Raw genomic sequence first — 21378 nt, forward strand, 5'->3', positions numbered from 1 at the left:
TTATCAATGATGTACATCAAGGGGGATGTGCAATGTATTCAGGAAATTATTCGAGATATTCAGAAAATTCCCACATACTCAAAGAATGCCTTATGGTTACCTTGAAGATCCTGTTTTTATGCTGCCCTGAAATTCTAGACAGTCTCTGACTGCTGTTGTTTCAAAGTGGGACACATCATTGTGCTAAAAACTCATTGAAAATGGCTCCTTTTTAAATCTGCCTCAATCTGGCTTTCACTTCCTTTTCTAAGTGAAGAAGTACAAATAGCTTATCCTATAACCTTTAGACACTGCACTGTTTGACCAAACTATACTCTCCAAATTCATCTTGTAACGTGAAGTCCCACACATATGGCCTGAACATCACACTCTGGATTTTTGTTTCCTCTGTCTCTTTTACCTTCAACATGATGTTCCTCAGTCTCTGCAAATCCAAATCTTAACAATCCTATGGTGTCTGCTTAAATATGGCCTTCTGCTTAAAAAACCCTTCACTGATAATCCCAAACAAAAGTGTGCTTGTTTCCTCCTTATGTTGCAAAGAGAGGGGAAAAATAGCAAGTAAATTCAGACAAATCTGAGAACAGTTCTACCATTCACTTACTGTTAGACTCAGACATGGTGCTTAATTTTGCTAAGCTTATTTTTCTTAACTCTCTAAGATGGGGAAAATATCCACCTCCAGGATGATTATAATAAAAATACTGTATTAAAAGTTCTAACATTTACAAGGTCCTTGATAAATGATGGCTTTTTTATGACCCCATGTACAAGCCATTATCTTCTTATTTTCTATACTGTTTAATGCCCAACCAATGCCTGTGTTACTGTTTTGCTCCCTGCACTTCCCTCTTCTTAAGGACAAGGGTTATGTCTTCCTTCTTATTGCTTTTCTCTGCATTTTACAGATGAGGAAACTGAGGAACCACACGATTAAGTAACTTGTTCAAAGGCAGACAATTAGCAATACTGGAGTTGAGATTTGAATTTATTTTAGGAACTAATTTCTAAACCCCTACCCTGTGTGTACTTCCTTGTCTTAGCCTGGCTTCCCCCTGGAAATAAAGCCTGAGACCAAGGTTTATTTGCCACTGGGTTGAAGGAGGTGGGCAGGAGTGAGGGACAGGTGGGGTGAAATAGGAAAGGAGGGACAACTGATAGAGTTGGACTGGTGCTCAATCCCACCAAATCCTCTAAGTTTCAAAACTGTGGCTTGGGCAATGAAAGGAAGCACCGGTTATGGGTTAGCCAGAGTTAACTTCTTGCACTTTTGGTTGTGCATACTTAGCAGAAAGGCAGTACCCTCTGGCATCCTACCAAAAGCACTCAGGGAAGCTCCGAGGCAGGAGGCCAGAAGTAAGCAGTCCAGGACCACGAGAGCAGTATCTGTGAAAATTGGGCAAAAGTTTGCAGAGAACTGGTTGCCACCACACCAGCACTGAAGTTAGAAATGGGCAAGGTGACTGTGAAGGGGTGTACAAGAGGTGTGCACTACGTGCCTCTTAGCAAGTAAAGGAGAGAGTCAACGTGTGCTGAAAAGTACTGTAACCAGGAGAGTTTTCCTGAATTTCACCTAGATGTGAAGATGACGGATTTGTTTGTTTATTTTAGGAGCATTCCTGTGTAGGAAAGAGTATTAAGAATTCTTGCCAAGGCTTGGTGCAGTGGCTTATGCCTGTAATCCCAGCACTTTGGGAGGCCAAGGCGAGCGAATCACTTGGGGTCAGAAGTTCGAGACCAGCCTGGCCAACATGGCCAAACCCTGTCTCTACTAAAAATACAAAAATTAGCTGGGTGTGGTGGCAGTGCCTATAGTCCCAGCTACTTGGGAGGCTGAGGTGGGAGAATCACTTGAACCCGCAAGGTGGAGGTCATAGTGAGCCAAGATCGGGCTACTGCACTCCAGTCTGGGCGACAGAGCAATTCTCCATCTAAAAAAAAAAAAAATTCTTGCCTCAAATTCCTTTTAAAGAGTTTTTTATGGGAAGGTTTTGGGCTCATTTGTGTTTTGAAACATGTCAAGTACATGAGATTATGGGAGAAGAGACATTTTCTGAGATGTTCATCTAAATCCACAGAAAGAGAAGCCTATGTTAGAAAGTTACATGTATTAAAAAGTATGACTTGAATTCATAATTCTTACCATACAGTAGAATGTTCCTAAAATAGAAATGCAACACAGTTTTAAGTTTTCCTGAGTCTTCTTTAGGATTAGGCCCATTGTTCTCTTAGAATTTTTAGCCTTTAAATTCACAGGTGCTGATTTTTATCTCCTGGTCTGTGAACCTTCCCCTCAGGGACCATCTTTTGAATCAAAAGTTCATTTAGGACCAGAGGGAAAAAAATCTATTCTTTAAAAGTAAAATTGTTGCAAGTAAGCCAGAAAGGAAAGTTATCTAACCTTGTCTGAATCATGGATCATCCATTTACTTTTCAGCAAAATGTCATGCAGATAGCATGGTCATTTATATCATTCAACAAGAAACTTAAGCTGAATTAAGGTAGTGAAGTTCAGTAGAAAAAATGTCAGAAAGACCAGAATTTGAATCTCCACTGTGCCAATTCTAAAAACTGTACCAACTTTCTTACACTAGTAAAGCTTTCTGTGACTTAATTTCCTCATCTATAAAATGAAGATATCGTCATTGCAAAATTATTGTGAGGATTTGTTCTTCACAAAGTTGTGAAGATTACATGAAATTGTATACGTGAAAGGACAAAGTACACACATAAACATGAAGTATTATTTTACTTTAAAAAATGGCTCAAAGTTGTTAATAAATTCATGGGGAAACTAGTGTCAAAAGCCTGATTTTGAATTGGGGGAGAACTTGTAGAAGGACTGGCTTGTTAGCTGAGTTTGGCCCAACGTACCCTGTCCTTTGTCTCCCCTGGCGTTGCATATTATTGAAAAAAAGATTTTTTTTTTTTTGAGAGACAGGGTCTCACTATGTTGCCCAGGCTGGTCTCGAACTCCTAAGTGCAGGTCCTCCTGCCTCGGCCTCTTAAAGTGCTAGGATTACAAGCATGAGCCACCACACCCAGCCAAAAGATAGACTCTAATCAGCAAGCAGCTGGTTTCCACTGATCTCCCATTACAGCTAGACACATGGCACAAAGGAAGAAATCTTGCCTTTGGTATAAATTTTTACGTAATATGTGAATTTAAGATAAATGAAAAGTCAGGTCCTTCCTTAGAAAACTTGCACAAAAGACTGCACATCCCTTATAGCTTTCCAAAAGCCTATTTTACATTCCTACTTAGAAGTCTTATCACCACTTCACATTACACATATATCATCTTCCTCTCTCCATTACTTTTTTTCTACTTTATATCAAATAGTAACACTATTCTCTGGGCTTGTTTATCCATTCAAGCTCATTATTGTGCTGTATATTTCAAATACATGAGTACACATCACCTAATTCTTAACCATCTCAAGAAGGTATTACTCCTGATAGAATGTAGTGCAGAAATCAAAGATCATAGAGATTAATTTACTTTCAAGGTCGCAAAGCTAGTAGAATATGAAAAAAACTAGGTTTTTTAATCCAGGCCTTTAATCCAACCTTATGTTCGATGCCTCTTTCCTCATTCTAATTACTACTTTGGTTAACAAGAGACAATAATAAAGTTAATTTGCCTCTTGCTAAGATCACAATTGATATTTTAAAAGGTAACAATAACTATATATTTTGCACAACTTACACTTTTGCAATATTCCACCAATAGAATATTGAGTGAGTGATAAGAAATATCACCAGGAAACTGGGTCAGGAAAAAAATAGTGAAAATAATGACTCCTATAATTCTGATATCTTTAAGAATGCATGTCTCAATAATCAAGCAGAAATAAACCAAGCGAGAATGCTACTCCAGTATAAACAAAGTAGGCAAATGATTGGTGTTCAGTTTTGCCAATTTTATTGAACCAATAAAATTCCTACTAATAACAATGAAATAAATTTCTGCAAGTATAAATGTGATACAGTTTAACAAAACCCATTGTTCTGTACCTATAAATAGATTTTCAAAATGTCATAAAAAGTGCAGTTATGAATTGTTAACATGTTAATACACAGTTCCTTTATTTCAGATGTGTTTGTCTTGACTCACTAACAGTTCCTTCTGCATCTGTCCAAATAATGTTACCCTCCCTCCAAAAAAAAAAAAGAGTCATTAAAGCACTAGAATATTACACATAAACTGATCCATTTAGGTCAGCTTTAGTCAGAACTGTAAAATCAGCAAACATAAGAAAAACAAAACCTAGTAATACATACAAAAGCTTTCATGGGTTCTAGAACCTTCTTAACTGCTGATTCATGTGGAGGGCATTAAGAGTTGAAAAGGCTTATATGGTTAACTACCTTAGACTATATCTACAGCAGGGTCTGGTTTGCCAGAACAAGTTTAAAGTGGCTGTTTATTAAGTTTGCTATTTTCAGAATTGAAACTATAAGACCGCCATTTGACACTGAAACTTGCGTGAATCCTAAATTGCATCAATTATCTATTTGATAAAAGCTTATTCTAATTTAAAACCTTATAGAGTAAGAGACTGATATATATAGCAGTCTTAAAGATCACGTCATCTGCCTTACATTAGTCCAGTCACGTGCTTCGTAAAAAAAAAAAAAAAAAATTACAGTAACAAAGCACAGGACTACAAAGGCAAAACATCACAGCTTCTGATTACATTGAATAAAAAGTACCAAGAAACGCAAAAGATAATTCTGTATTAATACTGATGAATTAAAGAGCTATAACAGACATTTCACAGCATGCTACATATATCGCTCACAACTTAAGGATAAATGTCTAACGTTGAAAGTCAAGAAGTTGGCAATCTGATTTCATGTGCAATTCAGCTACAGTCTTAATATATACATTCATTATGTAGCTGTCCTGCAAAACCAGGATTTTTTAAAAAGAGTTTTCAAGTTCAACTTCTATTTCATAAGTTAAAAGATGCGTCCAGTTCTTCCATGACCAGGAAAGTTATTTTCAGGCTTAAAGGAGCTAATCCAAGTAGCAAGGCCATGTTCCAAGTGGACCTGACAGGGTTCTTTATAACCTTGCTGAGACTGTGTATGTGTATGTGCCTATACTAGTAGCACTGAGAAGATGCCAAACTGGCTGTGGTTTGCTTTCTATGTCTCTTATTTTGGGTTGAAAAGAGTAAATGTGAAGAGAAAGAGGAAGGGGAAACTGTATTTTCTCTCCAGAGAAGACTAAATAATGCAAAGGAAATATCTGCACTAGATATATAGTTTGGATCACTTTCCTTGGTGAACAAGGGTACTATTTAACTCTTTTACCTTAGAGAACCAGCGAAATTCAGAAAGCGGAAGTCTCTCAACATTACAAAGGAAACTCCTTGGCCACCCAACTAATACATTTCTTTTTTCTTTTAATCCTTCCTTATCAGACTTGGGGAGCCAGTTGAAAATGTGTAAAGATATTAATTTAAGAAAGAGATGTATAATAAGTTTTATTCTGTAAGTTTCATAATGTATGCACTTAACTAATCAGGATTTGTGAACAATATTTTAACACTATAGGCCAGAGAGATTCTCTCTGATATTCTTTCGGTAGAAATTATACATTCATTTTTTTAAGAGGTTAACTTGAGGGGTGCAAGAAAATAGACTGTTCTAGCAAAATTTACATAACAAAAATTCTATTCATCTTATTTAGACTTACTAATGTTTGCTGTTGTCCTATGAACTGTAAAATTGGGTATTTGTTCTAAAGGCTATTTTGTGGTATGCCCTGCACGATCTCAAAGATTTCCACAAGCATTCAAAAGAATCAGATATTCATTCTGTTTCCCCCCATATATATATATATATATAAATATATTTTTCATTCTGTACTTCATGGTGGTACAGTCATAATTAGGTTAAAGCTAAAATGAACACTTCATGGCATATAATTTAATACAAACCACCTCATTCAGTCTCCATTATTAAGTCTCATTTCTTAACTAGGACGTCAATTCATTCCTGAGCCCTGAAAGGCATTTATTGGATACTACTATCAGGTTCAGTTGTTCATGAATGAGATGGAAAACAACCAAATACTACAAGAAATAATAATAATCTATACTTTCAAATGGGATGGTTCATCAGGTCAGACAACTGTGTGCAGTGTCCCATGTTAGAAACCTGACATAATTTTACATTTATGAACAACCTCAAGTGCACCTAGCTGGAGAGAAGAACTATTACATCTTCTTCCTCTTTGCATTTCCTCTTCCTTCTGGATATACCTGAAGTGCGGCTAGGAGAATAAAGACTACAAAGTCAATGCATTTTCTTTTCATCCCATGGAACATTTTTTTCCTCCCATAAGAACAGGATAGGAACAGAGGTTAGAGGCTTAGTCTAACCCAGGAAAGCCTGGTTAAACCCTTATGTACCCAATTTTGTGTTATTTTATCTATATTTTAAATCATATGGGCTTCTGTGATCCCATAGGACCATCTAAATACCCTTTGCCATATGTCATTCTATTAGAAATGTGTTTCAAGGCCCAAACACCACCAATAAAACAAATGTCTGGAACACCACCCTATTTGCATGCCAGAAATTTCCCATTCCACTGAAGGGTTACAAGTCATTCTGGATTGCTGGAGAATTTTAACTTTACATTCAAATAGCTTGGACTAACAACAGTATTCATAACCTAATACAAATCCAAGTTAGGATGGCAATTCAATCACTTTAAAATCCTGTTATATGCTAAATTCTGAACGATAGAAATAGTTCAATTTCTGTATCGTGTATAAATATAAAGTTTCCTACTTTGATAGAAGGCAAAAATCTTTTATGATTTATTTAAAATATGGAAGTTGTATTACTGAACAACAGTGAGTGAATCCATGAAAAGGTTGGATACTCTGAATTTATAGGCTCTTTGGGGATGAGGTAGAGGAGAGCAAGATATTTCGGCAGCAGGGAAAAGGGTAGAACAGAATAGGGTGACACAATTTACACTTGATACTGCATTAACATCTGGTAGAGTGTCTAGGGCAAAGGTTAGCCAAAATATAGCTGGATGGTTGAGGGATTTAGAAGGAGTTGGGATGAATCCATAGTCTCAATGAATGGAGAAAAAGTAACTCAGGAAAGTAAATGCTGGTGACTTATCAGCGGGTGGCTGGTGATGTTTGGTTTGGATTGTGAAAGCTGCTTAGACCAAGATGGGCTGAGGGAAGGGGAGGAGAGTGAGCATGTAGAGGTTGAGGCACTTGGAGGAAGAAGCAGGCAGAAAAGGGTGGACTGAATGCAGACAGGACCTCCCACATGGGAAATATTTTCTCTAGATTAGGTGTACGGTGCTGAAGGCAGCCACACTCTCAGCACTATGTTCCTCGTATTCTTTGAAAACTCTTCCTTCCTCATAGGGCTCTGCCTTGACATATACCTCTACCTCTCTTATCCATTTCACCCCAGCTATTTTTGTTCTAGGTCTCACCTGGGCAGATTCTAGGTCTGTTAACTAAGCCAAATTAGCATTGAAATAAGCTCCACATACAGTGGGCATATAAGTTCTGTTGACTGAGATAAATACATTCATGTTACAGTACTGCTTTGAAGAAAGACTATTTAATTTGATTCTCAGTCTCCAGAGGGATATAATAGGGAAACACAGTTTACGTTGACGGCCACCTAGAATAGATTCTGATTACATAAATTAGGTAACTTAAAACTCAATCTGAGCAGAGGAGCCACCACTTTCAGTCTGCTGTTGAATTGTGCTACTAAGCAAATGTGATATACTATTTACATAACAAACATTATTGTTACGTACTGTTTACTCCATGTTAAGACCATCTCTTCGCATAAAAGCAGTTCTATTAAAGAGAAGAATTTAAGGTCTTGCTTTCCAGAGAAATGATTTAGAATTGTCTTTAAAATACAACCTAAAACACCTTATTTTGCTAACACAGTGCAAATCATTTTTATAATATGCACTGAAATTTATTTTTTCCATGAGGAATTGTCCTTAGAGTTCAAAAGAATCTTACCATCATATAGGCATGCACCCTCCCTCCACTAAAAATGGTGTACTATTTTAAGTACAGATCTTTAATTGTTTGTTGATCATTTTATTTTGCTGTGGCACAGAAATCTAAGATTTTGGATTTTAAAAAAAACTTTATAAGGGGGAAAAGGAAAATGTTGCTCTGGAATAATAATTAGCTTTTAGAAGCATTTAAGATCTTTAGGAGACATTATAACAATTAAATAGGAGCTCTGGTTCAAATTTTATGATTCTTATATAAAACTTATATTGAGTTTTCTGTTGTAAAAACAGCCCTGTGTTTCTCTGCCATTATTTGGGCTTACAACCATAATTAAAGGCCAAGGCTATGCCCCAGATTCCATGTTAGCCATCTTTTATTTTAAAAATACCCCAAATGGGACAAATTCATACTGGGACTGAGACAATGTACTTAGTTCAAAAAGGTGAAGGAGGTAATAAGCTGTCTCAAAAGCCTCTTTTCCCCTAATAGTCATATATCCACCTGAGGAAGCCTCGTCTGAAGAAGCCAGTGAGGCACCTGCCTGGCTACTCCCATAGTCAGGTGGGTTAAAGAACAGATTATTTTCAGGTGGGAGAGTATCTCAATATTTCTTAAGGTGATCTGAGAAGTTGTAAATTACCATTGAAGCTGGAAATCTTGAAATTCCAAAGTAAATAGACATTATTCAAGCATACACATCAGTGGACTATGAAGACTAATTTTAACATAATAAGCAAAGAATTAAAGAATTCACATTCACATGTGCTTTTCTCACGTACACTTGCACATTTAAGTTTGGCACAATGTGAGCGCAAGGTGTAGATCAGCATATTGCATAATCACGTCATTATACCAATTGAACCAGATATCTCTTTAAAAAATATCACATTTTAATATAAAAAGCTATACTATAAATTACTAAATAGTAAATTCAATACTCTGAAAAAATACCACCCTGGAAAACCGCATCAGAATTTCAAGTTTGCATTGGATAAAGAGAGTTAACAGCAAACTCGTTGTAAAATGGTATTCACAACCTGAAATGCTGTGCATGCTGCGTATTAGTAGGTGCTTTAGCACCTGCAGAAGTCAATTTTTCTAGGCTGGTTCACTGAGGTTCATAAATATATGGTGTTGTTTTTGTTTATAGTTCCAAGTCAACTTATTTTCCTATTGATAAGATAGATCAATGCTGAGCTAAAAAGAAACTTTGCAAGGAAAGAGATCTATTAAAGGCACTAATATTTCCATAGCCTAAACTCCAACTACTTACATTTCCAGGGAAAAAAATAAACACAAACTAAGTGGCCATTTTAGTTACTTAAACCTTGTTTCCCCTTTTGGTCTAAAGCTCATATGGTGTTCTGTGAGAATTTCTCCTCCTTTTCAATACATACAAATCATTTTTTATCCTGTTATACAGTTCGCCTGCACAAAAATATAGGGCTATTAATTGAAAGCATCTAGTAAAAAAACAAATTAAAGAATAAATGACATCCTCAACTTGAAAGTTGTGAAGTTAGGTAAGTCAAATGGACATTTATGTTGCCATTTGTGTTTTGCCATTCTCCTAAATATTTTCTTTGTATTACATATCTACATAATGTAATATTGAATAAAAGTTAACATATGGCATATGCAATAAAACAGACGAGATATGGCACAAGTTCTCTGAATAATCTCTTTAAATAAACCACCCTGTCTTTAAAAATATTAGTAATTTTTTCCTCACATGGAAGATTTCAAACAGGATCCTGGAATCCAAAAATGCAGAACTACCTTATGTTAATAAGTATACAGTCATATTTGTTTTCCTATCTGGAACAAAATCTAAAAGAAAGCAACCCAATATATTGTACCAGAAGAGGATGATAAATGGAAGAGGAAAATGATTTCATGAAACACTAGTTCACGATTCTTTCACAAAAGAAAAGTTAAATCTTATATCACAAGTAAGTCTAAAATGAAATATTTGCGGGAACTCTAACAGAAAATTTTATCTATATTATTTACTATGAAAAATGGATAAGTTTTCAAAAATTAGTATGTATGTGTACAATTCAAGTCACCCTTAACTAACCAAAAAGTGTTTAAAAAGCAGTGCAGTTGTGTCCTACTGGATAGTTGTAAGCATCTCTTTAGGCACTTCACTGGTTCGTTGACATAATACAAATTAAAGCTATAAACACATAATGTTGTGCTCTCTGAAGATAGTCTAATCAAGCAACGTAAACCAATGCAAAAATGTGACTTTTTGGCCGCTTATTCCTCCCCTATGACTTAATAACGTTTTTAAACCAGTTGTCCAAGGAGATTTTTCTGGGGAAATGAATGCTTTGGCATTATGAAAGGAACATTGTTCAATCCCAGAAAGGTAAAACTGAAAAAAGCCTGTGCAATAAAGAAATTTGAAAAAAATTTCTTTATGGCTCTGTTTAAAAGGACACTTTTGCAGTGATATGACAGGGGGAAAGTTTAGTTGAGTATTTTTTGAACATATTGCACTCTGTTTTTGTAGTTCAATCACATTAATGCATAGAAACACAATTTTTACCTTTGAATAATAAACTGTCTAACCTATTATAAGAACAAAAGTCATGGAAAATAATTTCTAAAAGCCTAACAGGAAAAATAGGCATATTAACCTTCCTTTGCTTAACGAAATATAGAAAAAAACTATGAGAAAGGAAAAATGTGCAAAGAAAATTTTTGGTCAGTCTTGTGTGGGTACAGGTTTATATGTGCCAACTAAATGAACTGTAAGCAGCACTGTGAGCACTGATTATTTAAGGTGACTGAGGATTACTGTCAGTGATAGGATTGTGTATAATTCCACTTATATACATCTGATATGGAAAACTGAAACTTCCATTTTAGAAGAGAAAGAAAATAGCTGAATTTGGCATTTCAGTAGCATGCTATAGAATTCATCATGATTAATTTCACATTAAATTATGGGCAATAGCTGTATCACATTTCATGTTATCGCCAATAGCAGTAAAACAATAATAAATGAACAAACAAACAAATAAAAAACAGTGCCTGACAAATAATCTCCTGGGGACACAAATATGTGTCCAGTGAGCAGCTTGGTTCAACAGCGCATGCTTTTCCTCCACCAGATTTAGGACACAACATTAAAATTTTAGAATGGCCAGAGAGGTCACTCTTTGCTGAATTCCAATATCTGAAAAACAATTGCTTGAGCAGATTATAAGCACTTGTCCTTATTCTTAAAAAAAAAAAAGGGCGGGGTGGGGGGAGAAAAAATACACATACACACAACCCAAAAGCGCTGAAGTTAAGCATTAATACGCCAGATTCATGATTTATGATCAGTATCCAAAACTCCAACTACAAACAATGCAAAGTAGTGCTCCTCAGTATTATTTTTGCAATTGTTAGTAATGTTAAGCATCAAGGAAAATAAAACACATCATTGCACATTACAGCCGCAAAAAACAAAAACAAAAAACAAACGGCTAAACTTTGACACTAGAGAACTGAATAATTTTTGATGCTATATCACAAATAGCTTCGATGTTTATCTTATGTGAAAGGTCTTTACACATGTATGACATTTTCCTTGGGTGATACTTCAGGTCAAATGCCGAGTTATGGCACGAAGAGCATAAAGAAGTTCAGCTTGCATTCGTGCTTCCATTAAAAGTAGATTGACATGAACCTAGAAGTGAAAATGTTATCAGTTTAGTAACCATTATAAACACCTGGAAAATCTTATTAGACATTCACAAAGGTTTTTTTATGTGTATATAAGCAATATAGACACACACACACCTAGGCATATTTATCCATGTCATGATGCAACACTCAAACCTGTGTCTAATGGCTCTGCAAGCAGTAAAAATAACCCACAAAATCTAAAAAATTCTGATAACTTTATTAAAGTTGTTATTTTTGTAAAGTCAATCTGTTGGGTTATAAAATAAAACTAATTTTTATAAATTATAATTTTCCTACAAATTACATTTCTTTCTAGTTATAAAATTTTACATGGCTAAAAATCAGCCCTCTTTTTTTTTTTTTTTAACAGTTTATGCTTATCCTGTGAAAAGCTTTAAAAAATTTTTCCTAGTATTTACTTAAAAGATACTAAAGTGAAAATCTGATGTTTAAAGTTTCTGATTAGTGTTTGATACTTGTTAGACATACATAGCTTCCCTAGAGTCTTTCAGATAAAACTGCAGAACATTTCTTTCGGGGTTACATCTCGGCTGATAAGTTAAAATGGGTATCCACAAGTTTTCAAAATTTACTACAAAAATATGTTTTAATATTATATTCTTTTGATATATTTATACCAGTTGGATATGTGGTTGGATATATTCTCCTGAAGAGTAAAGAGAATTTCTAGATACAATCTAGAAAAGGAAGAAAATCTAGAGCAAACATATAAATATGGGATAAAGACCCATCAAGGGGAAATGCTGGATGTAAAATGGGTATTTACCTGATGTGAGTGGCTCTAAGACTTCAAAAAATCTGTTAGGTACTGAAGCCATAACATCTCTGCTAAGATCATACAGTTTATTAGCGAATGTTTCCTAAAAAGATTTTCTTACTCTCAAGCTTCGAAACTGTTGTATAAAGGAGATTCTTGAACTTAAAGGTTAAAAGTCCTGGGACTTAAGGCCAGCTCTTATACTATGATGTTGATAAAGATCCTTAACATTTATTAGGTTTTCTAACTTAATGTTTCCTATATATTTCTTTCAAATAAATATTTTTATGTAACAGTATATTTGGCTCAAAGGTCCTGAATTATACTGTCAAAACACTAAATTACCAAGTTTGGGTAAAAATCTATTGTCTTTTTTTCGAGAGATGAAGTCTTGCTCTGTTGCCCAGGCTGGAGTGCAGTGGAGTGATCTCGGCTCACTGCAACCTCTGCCTCCTGGGTTCAAGCGATTCTCCTGCCTCAGATTCCCAAGTATCTGGGACAACAGGCATGCGCAACCATGCCCAGCTAATTTTTGTATTTTTTAGTAGAAATGGGGTTTCACTACATGTTGGCCTGGCTAGTTTTGAACTCCTGACCTCAGGTGATACCCCCACCTCGGCCTCCCAAAGTGCTAGGATTACAGGCGGGAGCCACTGCACCCAGCCACTATCTGGGTTTTTAAAATTTTTTTTAATTCAGATTTATTGACTAGTAACCCAATTTTGGTTATATGCTTTGTTCAATATAGCGTATAAAAGTTTATCGTAAGCCTTAGAAATACTAGATCTAAGTACTGATATCTTCAAAGCACATTTGGAAAACTGTCTACAGTTCTAACTATTAATAAAAATCAGACATACTGAAATGTTGTATTACGTATAATTGTATTTTGGCCCAGAAGGCACATCCATTTCGAGATTCTTTAACCACTAAAGTTAACCTATTAAGACAACGGTTTCTGCTGGGCACAGTGGCTCCTGCCTGTAATCCCAGCACTTTGGGAAGCCGAGGTGGGCAGATCACCTGAGGTCAGGAGTTTGAGACCAGTCTGACTAACATGGTGAAACCCCACCTCTACTAAAAATACAAAAATTAGCCAGGCGTGGTGGCAGGCACCTGTAATCTCAGCTACTTGGGAGGGTGAGGCAGAAGAATCACTTGAACCCGGGAAGTGGAGGTTGCAGTGAGCCGAGATCGTGCCACTGCATTCCAGCCTGGCAAACAAACAAACAAAAAAACCCCAGATAGCTAGATGATGCCACTTCCATGTCAATGGCTATAATTTATTAATACTTTCATGTGTCATTTTTCATAACTATTACTTCTTGTACTGAAGAACTGTCTATGGTATAATGCTTAATACTGAAACACTTACCTTTTCTGAGTGTTTGAACTGCCGCCAGTAACTATCATACATGCGTTTTGTAGTTCTCTCAGGATAGCAGGTCACTGTCTTAATGTAAACCTTCAGGCTTCTTTCAAGTAATTGATTAACTTCTCCATAATCATAGTCATCATACCTACGAGCAATACAACAATAGCTTTGTAATGACAAAATCAAAATATTTAATTTCCAAAGTTATACTAAGGACATTTGTTGTCTAGTAATTAAATACTAAAAACTCGTTAATTAATTGAATCAACAAATGTTTACTGAGTACCCATTATGTGCCATGAGTACTCAGTAGTAGTGATATACTAGTGAACAAAACAGACAAAAATCCTTGGTCTCATGGAGCTTAAATTTTGTTGAAGAAAAAACGAAAAAAAATTAAAAAGATAAACACATTGTAGTCAGATGGTGATAACTGCCATGGAGAGGAAATGGAACTTGGTCTGGGAGGAGAGGAGTTGTTATTTTAAATAGGGTGGGCAGGAAGGCTTCTCTGAAAGCCTTGATATTTGAACAAATACCAGATGGTGGTAAAGAAGCAAGTGTAAAGGACTTGAGGTAGGAGTCAAGTGTTTCAGGGAAGAGCAAGTAATCACTGAGTCCCATGCTGCCAAATAGTCAAATAAGATAACTGGGAACTGACCACTGGAAGTAGCTATATGGAGGTCACTAGCAACCTCGGTAAGAGCAGTTTTGTTGGTTGATAGGGACAAAAGCCTGATACTGTGAATAGGTTCAAGAGAGAATGGGAGATAAGAAAATAGTGACAGTAAATATACACAATTTTGTCAGAGATTTGCTTCGCACGAAAGCAGAAAATGAAAGGTGAAAGCCAGATGGAAATGAAAGGTGAAACTGAAATTTTCTTTAAAGATGGGAGAAATTAAGTGTGTTTCAATGCTGATGGGAAAGATCCAAAACAGGAGTAAAGCTGATTATGCTGGAGAGAGAAGGGAGCATTGCTAGAACTGAAATCTTTAGAAAATGAGAAATGGGATTTTGTGCATAAGTGTATAGGAACATAGACAGTAATGACAGCAGAGTAAATGGGCACAGATGCAGACAGGTAGGTAAATGTAGTATTGGGAACTTGTGGAATTTCTCTGTTATATTTTCAGTTAATTTTTAACCCATATAATGCTTAGTTTAATAAAAAGAGTATCTTGATGCATTTATGTAAGCTTTATTTTGTAGCATCCAACAGATATATTCACATTTGTTGCCTTGTATCCAATACATATTTATTGCATTTAAATTGAGTTTTATCAGTGTTTATTTTTCTTAAGTAGGTAGATATGATATATATGTGTTTTAAAATGTATTGATTCTTTGATAACATTGTCTAGCATGGTAAATGGACAAATAGCTCAGTTATTACATACAACCATAATCTATTACATGGAATATCGTGTTATTAGGCGATTTATCAGTAAATTTTGGGGTTCTTCAGCTAAAATTATAGAAAATACTTTGCTTAAGAGATTAAATTCTAATTATCATAAAGTCTTTCTGATATATATCTATATAGTCAAGTTGAATAATTTGTAACTGGAAAGTTTTTCTGTCTGTTAATCTATTTCCATAAAAGCCTCAAAACCACAACTCAAAAAGGCACATTCTCCAAAAAGTGCTTTCTTGATTAGACTATTCAATCTCATGTACTTACTGTCCTCTCAATGCTAATTTTCTAAATTTAGAAGTCATTAATTTATATTGGCTGATATATTTAATTTCAGTGTTATGTGACCTTATGTAAGCTTAGGAAGGCACAACCTAGTATAGTTTTGTTTATACCGTAATTACCATTCCTTAAAAAATAAGTTTTAAAAAGACCAAACTAACTAAACAAACCAGAATTTATTATAGTGATCTAAAGGGACACTACACCTGTTTTTTTAAAACTCACCTGTTCTTCTAGGAAGGATTCTCAAATTTGGTCTAATTCTATCCTATCCCCAATCATTACTGATGCTTTTTTCCCTCAGTAAATTTTTACCACTATATTTACATGTGCATCAATGTTAAGATTCATAACACTTAAAGAAAAATGCTTCTCCATAAAATGAAATTAATTTTTAAAATCAGAAGTCTACATGTAATATTTTCTTCCCAGAGTCATATACTCCCTAACAGGACAAAAATAAGACTCATGCTTGAATTTTCACTTAGAAATGTAAAAAACTGTCTCTACAATGAACATACCTGATTCCAAACATACAGTGAACGTAGTTAAATAAAGCTCTGCGCAGCATGGTTGTGTCAACATCCTCATGGGTGGCCATAGTGTTATATGTGAGATTGTAGACCATCCGAAACTTTTCATCAAGAAGATGTCCAATGTCAGAATAAAGTCTGTTCACCAGGGAGAACCCATGATTTTCCCAGGTATAGTCCTAAAAGAATAAAATGTATTTAATTACAAAGTGGGCATTTTCCATCTAAATTCTATGTATTTATTAAATATAACTAATGAAGCAAGTAAGCGAGGCTATTTCTAATTTAGCTCTAGGTTTTCAGCTTTACTAAGGCTTTACCAATAACCCTTCACATCAGTTAGTAGATCAGAGTGTCTGGATGTTTCTTCATGGGGTATGGGATTTGCCATGTTAGTGATGAACTCTGGTCATCTCCTACACTCAGGTACTACGCACACTATCCTTTTATCTGGAAGGGCCCCAGGAGATCTTGGAATATTCCCATGTGAACAAACCTACCCAGTGACATGGACAGTTAGCAGATCATCTAAAATAACCATGAATGAGTTTGTCATAATTCAATCTCATACCCTCTTTAGGAGTCATATCACTCCTGTGGCTATTTCCTAGGGGTGAATATTAGAGTAGCCCTTAAGCCCATGACTACTGGTATATGATTTTATTCCAAGAAAAAGTGATGTCACTTGTTTTCCTCTCTGTTCCCCCTCAAAAAAATGGTATAAACATTATGCAAATACCATGTAATAATAGAAGTAAGTGAATAAAGCAGACTGTTTCCTTTTGTCTTCTTAGGGAGAAAAATGTTGAAATAATTATCCATCTATTGGGAACTCCAATTAGATTAGGCTGAAACTAGGTTAAATACAAAGATTATAGATTCTATCAAAAATTGTTTAGTGCCAATTTTTAAAATTTAAACACTTAACTGTTAAAATGACAGTATGTTCTAGTTTCTCTGAATTAAAGACATATTATACCTGAGCTCGGAATGTTGGCAAATGCTCTTCTCCTCGTCTGGCAAAGTCTTCATACCCAAAACCAGGGTCTTCAATATATCGAGAGACATCAGATGTTATAATCATGTCATCCTCAAAATCTAAGGACAATAATGAACAATCTAGTGTTAAGGATACTGTACGTGGTTATGACAATAAAACGGAACTCCATTTTCTTCCACTTTTTAGCTTTTCCATGGATTTCTAAAGTGAAAACATGGACTCCGTGACTTTATATAAAATATCTACTGCTAAAGTTTTAAATATAATTTCATTACCAAATACTGGCAATCTTACCATTTAACTAGTTTTCCTAACTGTTAGTTTGACTAACTGAAATATCTAAACAGTAGTAGCAAAGGATCAATATGCTAGTTTTACTAATTTAGGAATGGAAGATAGCATAGGCCTATAAGTATAAAGCTTAACCAATTTTTTTTTTTTTTTGAGACAGAGTCTTGCTCTGTCGCCCTGGCTGGAGTGCAGTGGCGCGATCTTAGCTCACTGCAACCTCTGCCTCCTGGGGTTCAAGCGATTCTTCTGCCTCAGCCTCCCGAGTAGCTGGGACTACAGGTGTGTGCCACCATGCTCAGCTAATTTTTTGTATTTTTAGTAGACAGGGTTTTGCCATATTGGCCAGGCTGGTCTCGAACTCCTGACCTCGTGATCCACCCACCTTGGCCTCCCGAAGTGCAGCTTAACCATTTTTTTGGTTTTGTTTTTATCTCTCCAGGGGATGAAGTGGGATGAGAGGAAGGAGAAGAGATGAAGGTGAAAGACCACTCTGAGGTCAAGATAAACTTTGTTAAAATTACATGGTGTTTCATCTGGATGTATTCACAGTAAAAATTAGTTCAATATAGTTTATTTTTAGCTTGCAAAAAAGCATATAAGGAGAAAGATCAGAAAGGACACTCAGTGGGGAGGAGAGCAGAGTTTTTGATGTGTCGTTATCATTATTTTAATACACTTGAGAGCTAAGTAGGGGGGCTCAGTTTGTGAACATTCACTGAGCTTTATGCCTAAGATATGTGCACTTTTCTATGCATATGAAAACAAAAAGAACACAACATATAGAGTAAACAATGTCCTAATGAGACTGTGACTAGAATATTACCAAAGTGGCATTCAGGAAGATAGCAAGGCAATAATAATATTTTAAGAAAACTGATTTCTGCATACTTGATGACATTAACAATTTACCACTGAAAAAGTTTAAATATCCAATGCATATTAATTTATGGAAAATAATTCTATCTCACTTTTTATTTTAGGTTGGTCTGTCTTTACTATTTTTTCTGATTTTAACCATTAAAAGGGAATGAACAAGCTTCATTTACTAGCTTCTAGTCTAGAAAATGAACATATATTTCTCAAAATAAAAGAACAAACTAGCTATTTCCCTGAAAGGAACAATATTTTCATTATAAGTATTTTAGTATTAAATGTCATATTTCATAAATAATAAATAGTAGAACAGTATTATGGCATAATAAAAGACAAACTATAATTCTTAACTGAAAATTTTTGAGAGACTTAAAAAACAAGTGTAATTATGTTAATTCTTCCAAAAGAAAGACCTGGTAGTAATACTTCATTATCTTTAATCTTTGCTATTGCATGAACATCCTAACATTAAGTATTCTTTTCTCACAAGTTTTCAGCTGTCTTTAGGTCACTGCTGTGGACTAACTGGGTGCTTGATAATGGCAGGAAAGATTAAGTGCTCCGGTTACCCAATTTCAGATAAATCTTATTAAAATTCTTAACAAACTTCATTACATATAAAGAAAAGAGACGGTGTTTACTGAGTACTTACCATATACCAAGTACTATACTACACACTTACTATCTATTTTTTGTTTCATTAATACAGGAAGAAATATCCATTTAAGAAATAAATTAACTGTATCTTACTAACACCATTGTCAGTACTGTGTCAGGAAGAAATACAATGTGTAGATGTTTAAGTATAAGATGATGTGAAAAACTTCTAAACATTAAATGCTTAAATTGATCTGAAGTTTTTAAGTGATTTTTCAGTCCTGTGAAGAGAATTTTCAGGCTTATCCCCAGCCCAATCCCATAACCACTTTATTTTCTCCTTGTCCTCCAGCACTCTATTCAGGTCAACAGAAACACTTTTAAAATGGCATTTTCAATGCATTATCTCTTAACATTTACAAACCAGCTTATACTTTCCTTAATTCAGTTCATTACATAATAATATAAATGAAGCAAAAATTATAAAATGTAGTAGCAATCACTGAGGCTGCTATGAAAGGTAGTTTTATAGGTTGCAAAGTTTATGGTTTGCAAAGTAAAATAAAGCCAAAAACGGTAAGTAATAACTAAACTCTATAAAACAGTCTCTCTCTAGATGTGATTTTTCCTTTGACACTGCACAACCAAATGGTTTCATTTGGCAAATACTGATACTGGAGTTGACTATTACATAGTTGGTTCTGTAGTTTTTGTTTTGCTCATATACATTTTCAAGTTGTATGACTTTTAGACATTTTAAAATAAACAGTAAAAAGTAAGTAGTCAGCCAAATAAGAGAAGTGATCCTAGGAAAAATCTCTATGCATTAATTTTTAACTTAGGAGTCAATTAACACCTGTTTCCTAGAGAATTTGTATTCACAGAAAGAAATGTACAAAGGTCCCTCAATCCACAAATACTTTTTTCCTAAATTTATCTTAAGAAGTTAAAATTAGCATTCTGATTATTAAATCTAAAACTCTAGCTTTCATTCTATCTAAACAAATATTTCAAAGTCTGTACTCAAAAGAAATAGTATTTTGTTCATTATCTGCATTATTCTGCCCTTAAGAAGTAGTTACTGACATGATACGGGAAACATTCTGTTGCAGTAATGGAATGCCTAACTGAAAAAACAAAAAACAGTAAAAGCTAGTTAACCCTGTTACCAAGCTACAGAATATGACCCCTGTAGAATACTTTAAACATTTATTTTCTTCAAAAGACTTGAAAAACTATTCTTAGAATCCTTACATAGAATCTGGAATACTTTATAACGCTGGTCAAACCAAGACTTTTTTAATACCAAAAAAACCCCTTTTTATTTCTATTTTAAAACATGGTACGTCTACACAAATGACTCAATTAGCTATTGTACTGAGTCTTTTTTCTATATTTTATTTGTGCAGCCAGCAAAGTTGGTACTGGCAATGATTAAGAGTGAAATATGTATTTTTATATATATGTGTGTATATATGTAAATATATATGTATGCGGAGGGGTATATGTATGTATACTGACATTATTTCCTTGAAATAGCCTCTTCTATTAAAATTAGAACATAATTTTTGGCTAAGGTCCAAGACTTGGTAGTCAAAATTCACTTTTGAAGGCTGTAGTCCCAGCTTAAAGTTCCAAGAAGGTAGAGACTGAAATCCAAAGTATATTTTTAATATTTCAAAAGACCTAAGAGAAATAAAACATTGATATTTTTCAAGCTTTAGTGATCTTAATGAAGCTCTTAAAAATTAATTTCTGAAAACACACAGATATTACTAACTTTAATATAAATGTTTACATTTTTAGATATTAGTTTACCTAGAAGGTTCATCATAGAGTCATTATTTTCCTTCACCCTCACCTGTTCTCTCTGGATGAATTTTATAATCAACTTTTAATGTCTGTTCCCAGTTATATGCTGATAACTTCTAAAATTTTGCCTTGACCTTAAAGCCCTCTCCTGATTTCCCATCTCTTCTACCCTTTGTATTCCAAGAGTGGCTTGCATACTAGCAGCACTGGCATTACTTGGAGGCTTGATAGAAATGTGGCCTCTCAGGCCCTACTCTAAACTGACTGATTCAACTTCTGCATCTCAACAAGATTCCCCAAGTGACTCATGAACACTGAAGTTTGAGAAGTGCTGTGCAAGACATTTCCAGACTGGTTGTTTTATAGACATCTCTACTCAAAATGTCCAAAATACGGTAGGTTACATATTTCTTAAGGTTAGCAAGATCCTTACAGTAGGGACTCTACCTACCTAACCAGATTTCTCTTTACACTACCTGTTTCATGATGTACGTCCTAACAACACAGAACCACTTGTTCTTGGACCCAGCATCCTGTTTCCTTACCATCGTGCCTTTGCTTGGGCCTGGATGCTGTTTACCATGTCCTCCTGTGCCCCTCAGTCATTACCTGACTTCCTCACACTCAACTGGGTTAAGATTTATCTTAGAGCCAAGGGCTGCAGGCATTCTTCCTCTAGGTTCCTCTTCTGCCTACACCC

General features: G+C 35.0%; 1 protein-coding gene across 6 annotated transcripts in view; it reads right to left on the reverse strand.

The window, feature by feature from the left end:
- Nucleotides 1-3902: 3902 nt before the first annotated feature.
- Nucleotides 3903-21378, reverse strand: part of SESN3 (sestrin 3) — a 66626-nt gene continuing 49150 nt past the window's right edge. For 4 of the 6 annotated variants that reach the window (XM_054661135.2, XM_063782548.1, XM_063782546.1 and 1 more), the window contains 4 exons: nucleotides 17085-17203; nucleotides 16094-16284; nucleotides 13874-14018; nucleotides 11333-11721 (listed from right to left, as the gene is read on the reverse strand). In XM_054661135.2, the coding sequence (XP_054517110.1) occupies nucleotides 11635-11721; nucleotides 13874-14018; nucleotides 16094-16284; nucleotides 17085-17203 (542 nt within the window). In that variant the 3' untranslated portion in view covers nucleotides 11333-11634. 6 annotated transcript variants of the gene reach the window in all.

This window comes from Pan troglodytes, chromosome 9 (assembly GCF_028858775.2).
Source record: "Pan troglodytes isolate AG18354 chromosome 9, NHGRI_mPanTro3-v2.0_pri, whole genome shotgun sequence".
NCBI lineage: Eukaryota > Metazoa > Chordata > Mammalia > Primates > Hominidae > Pan > Pan troglodytes.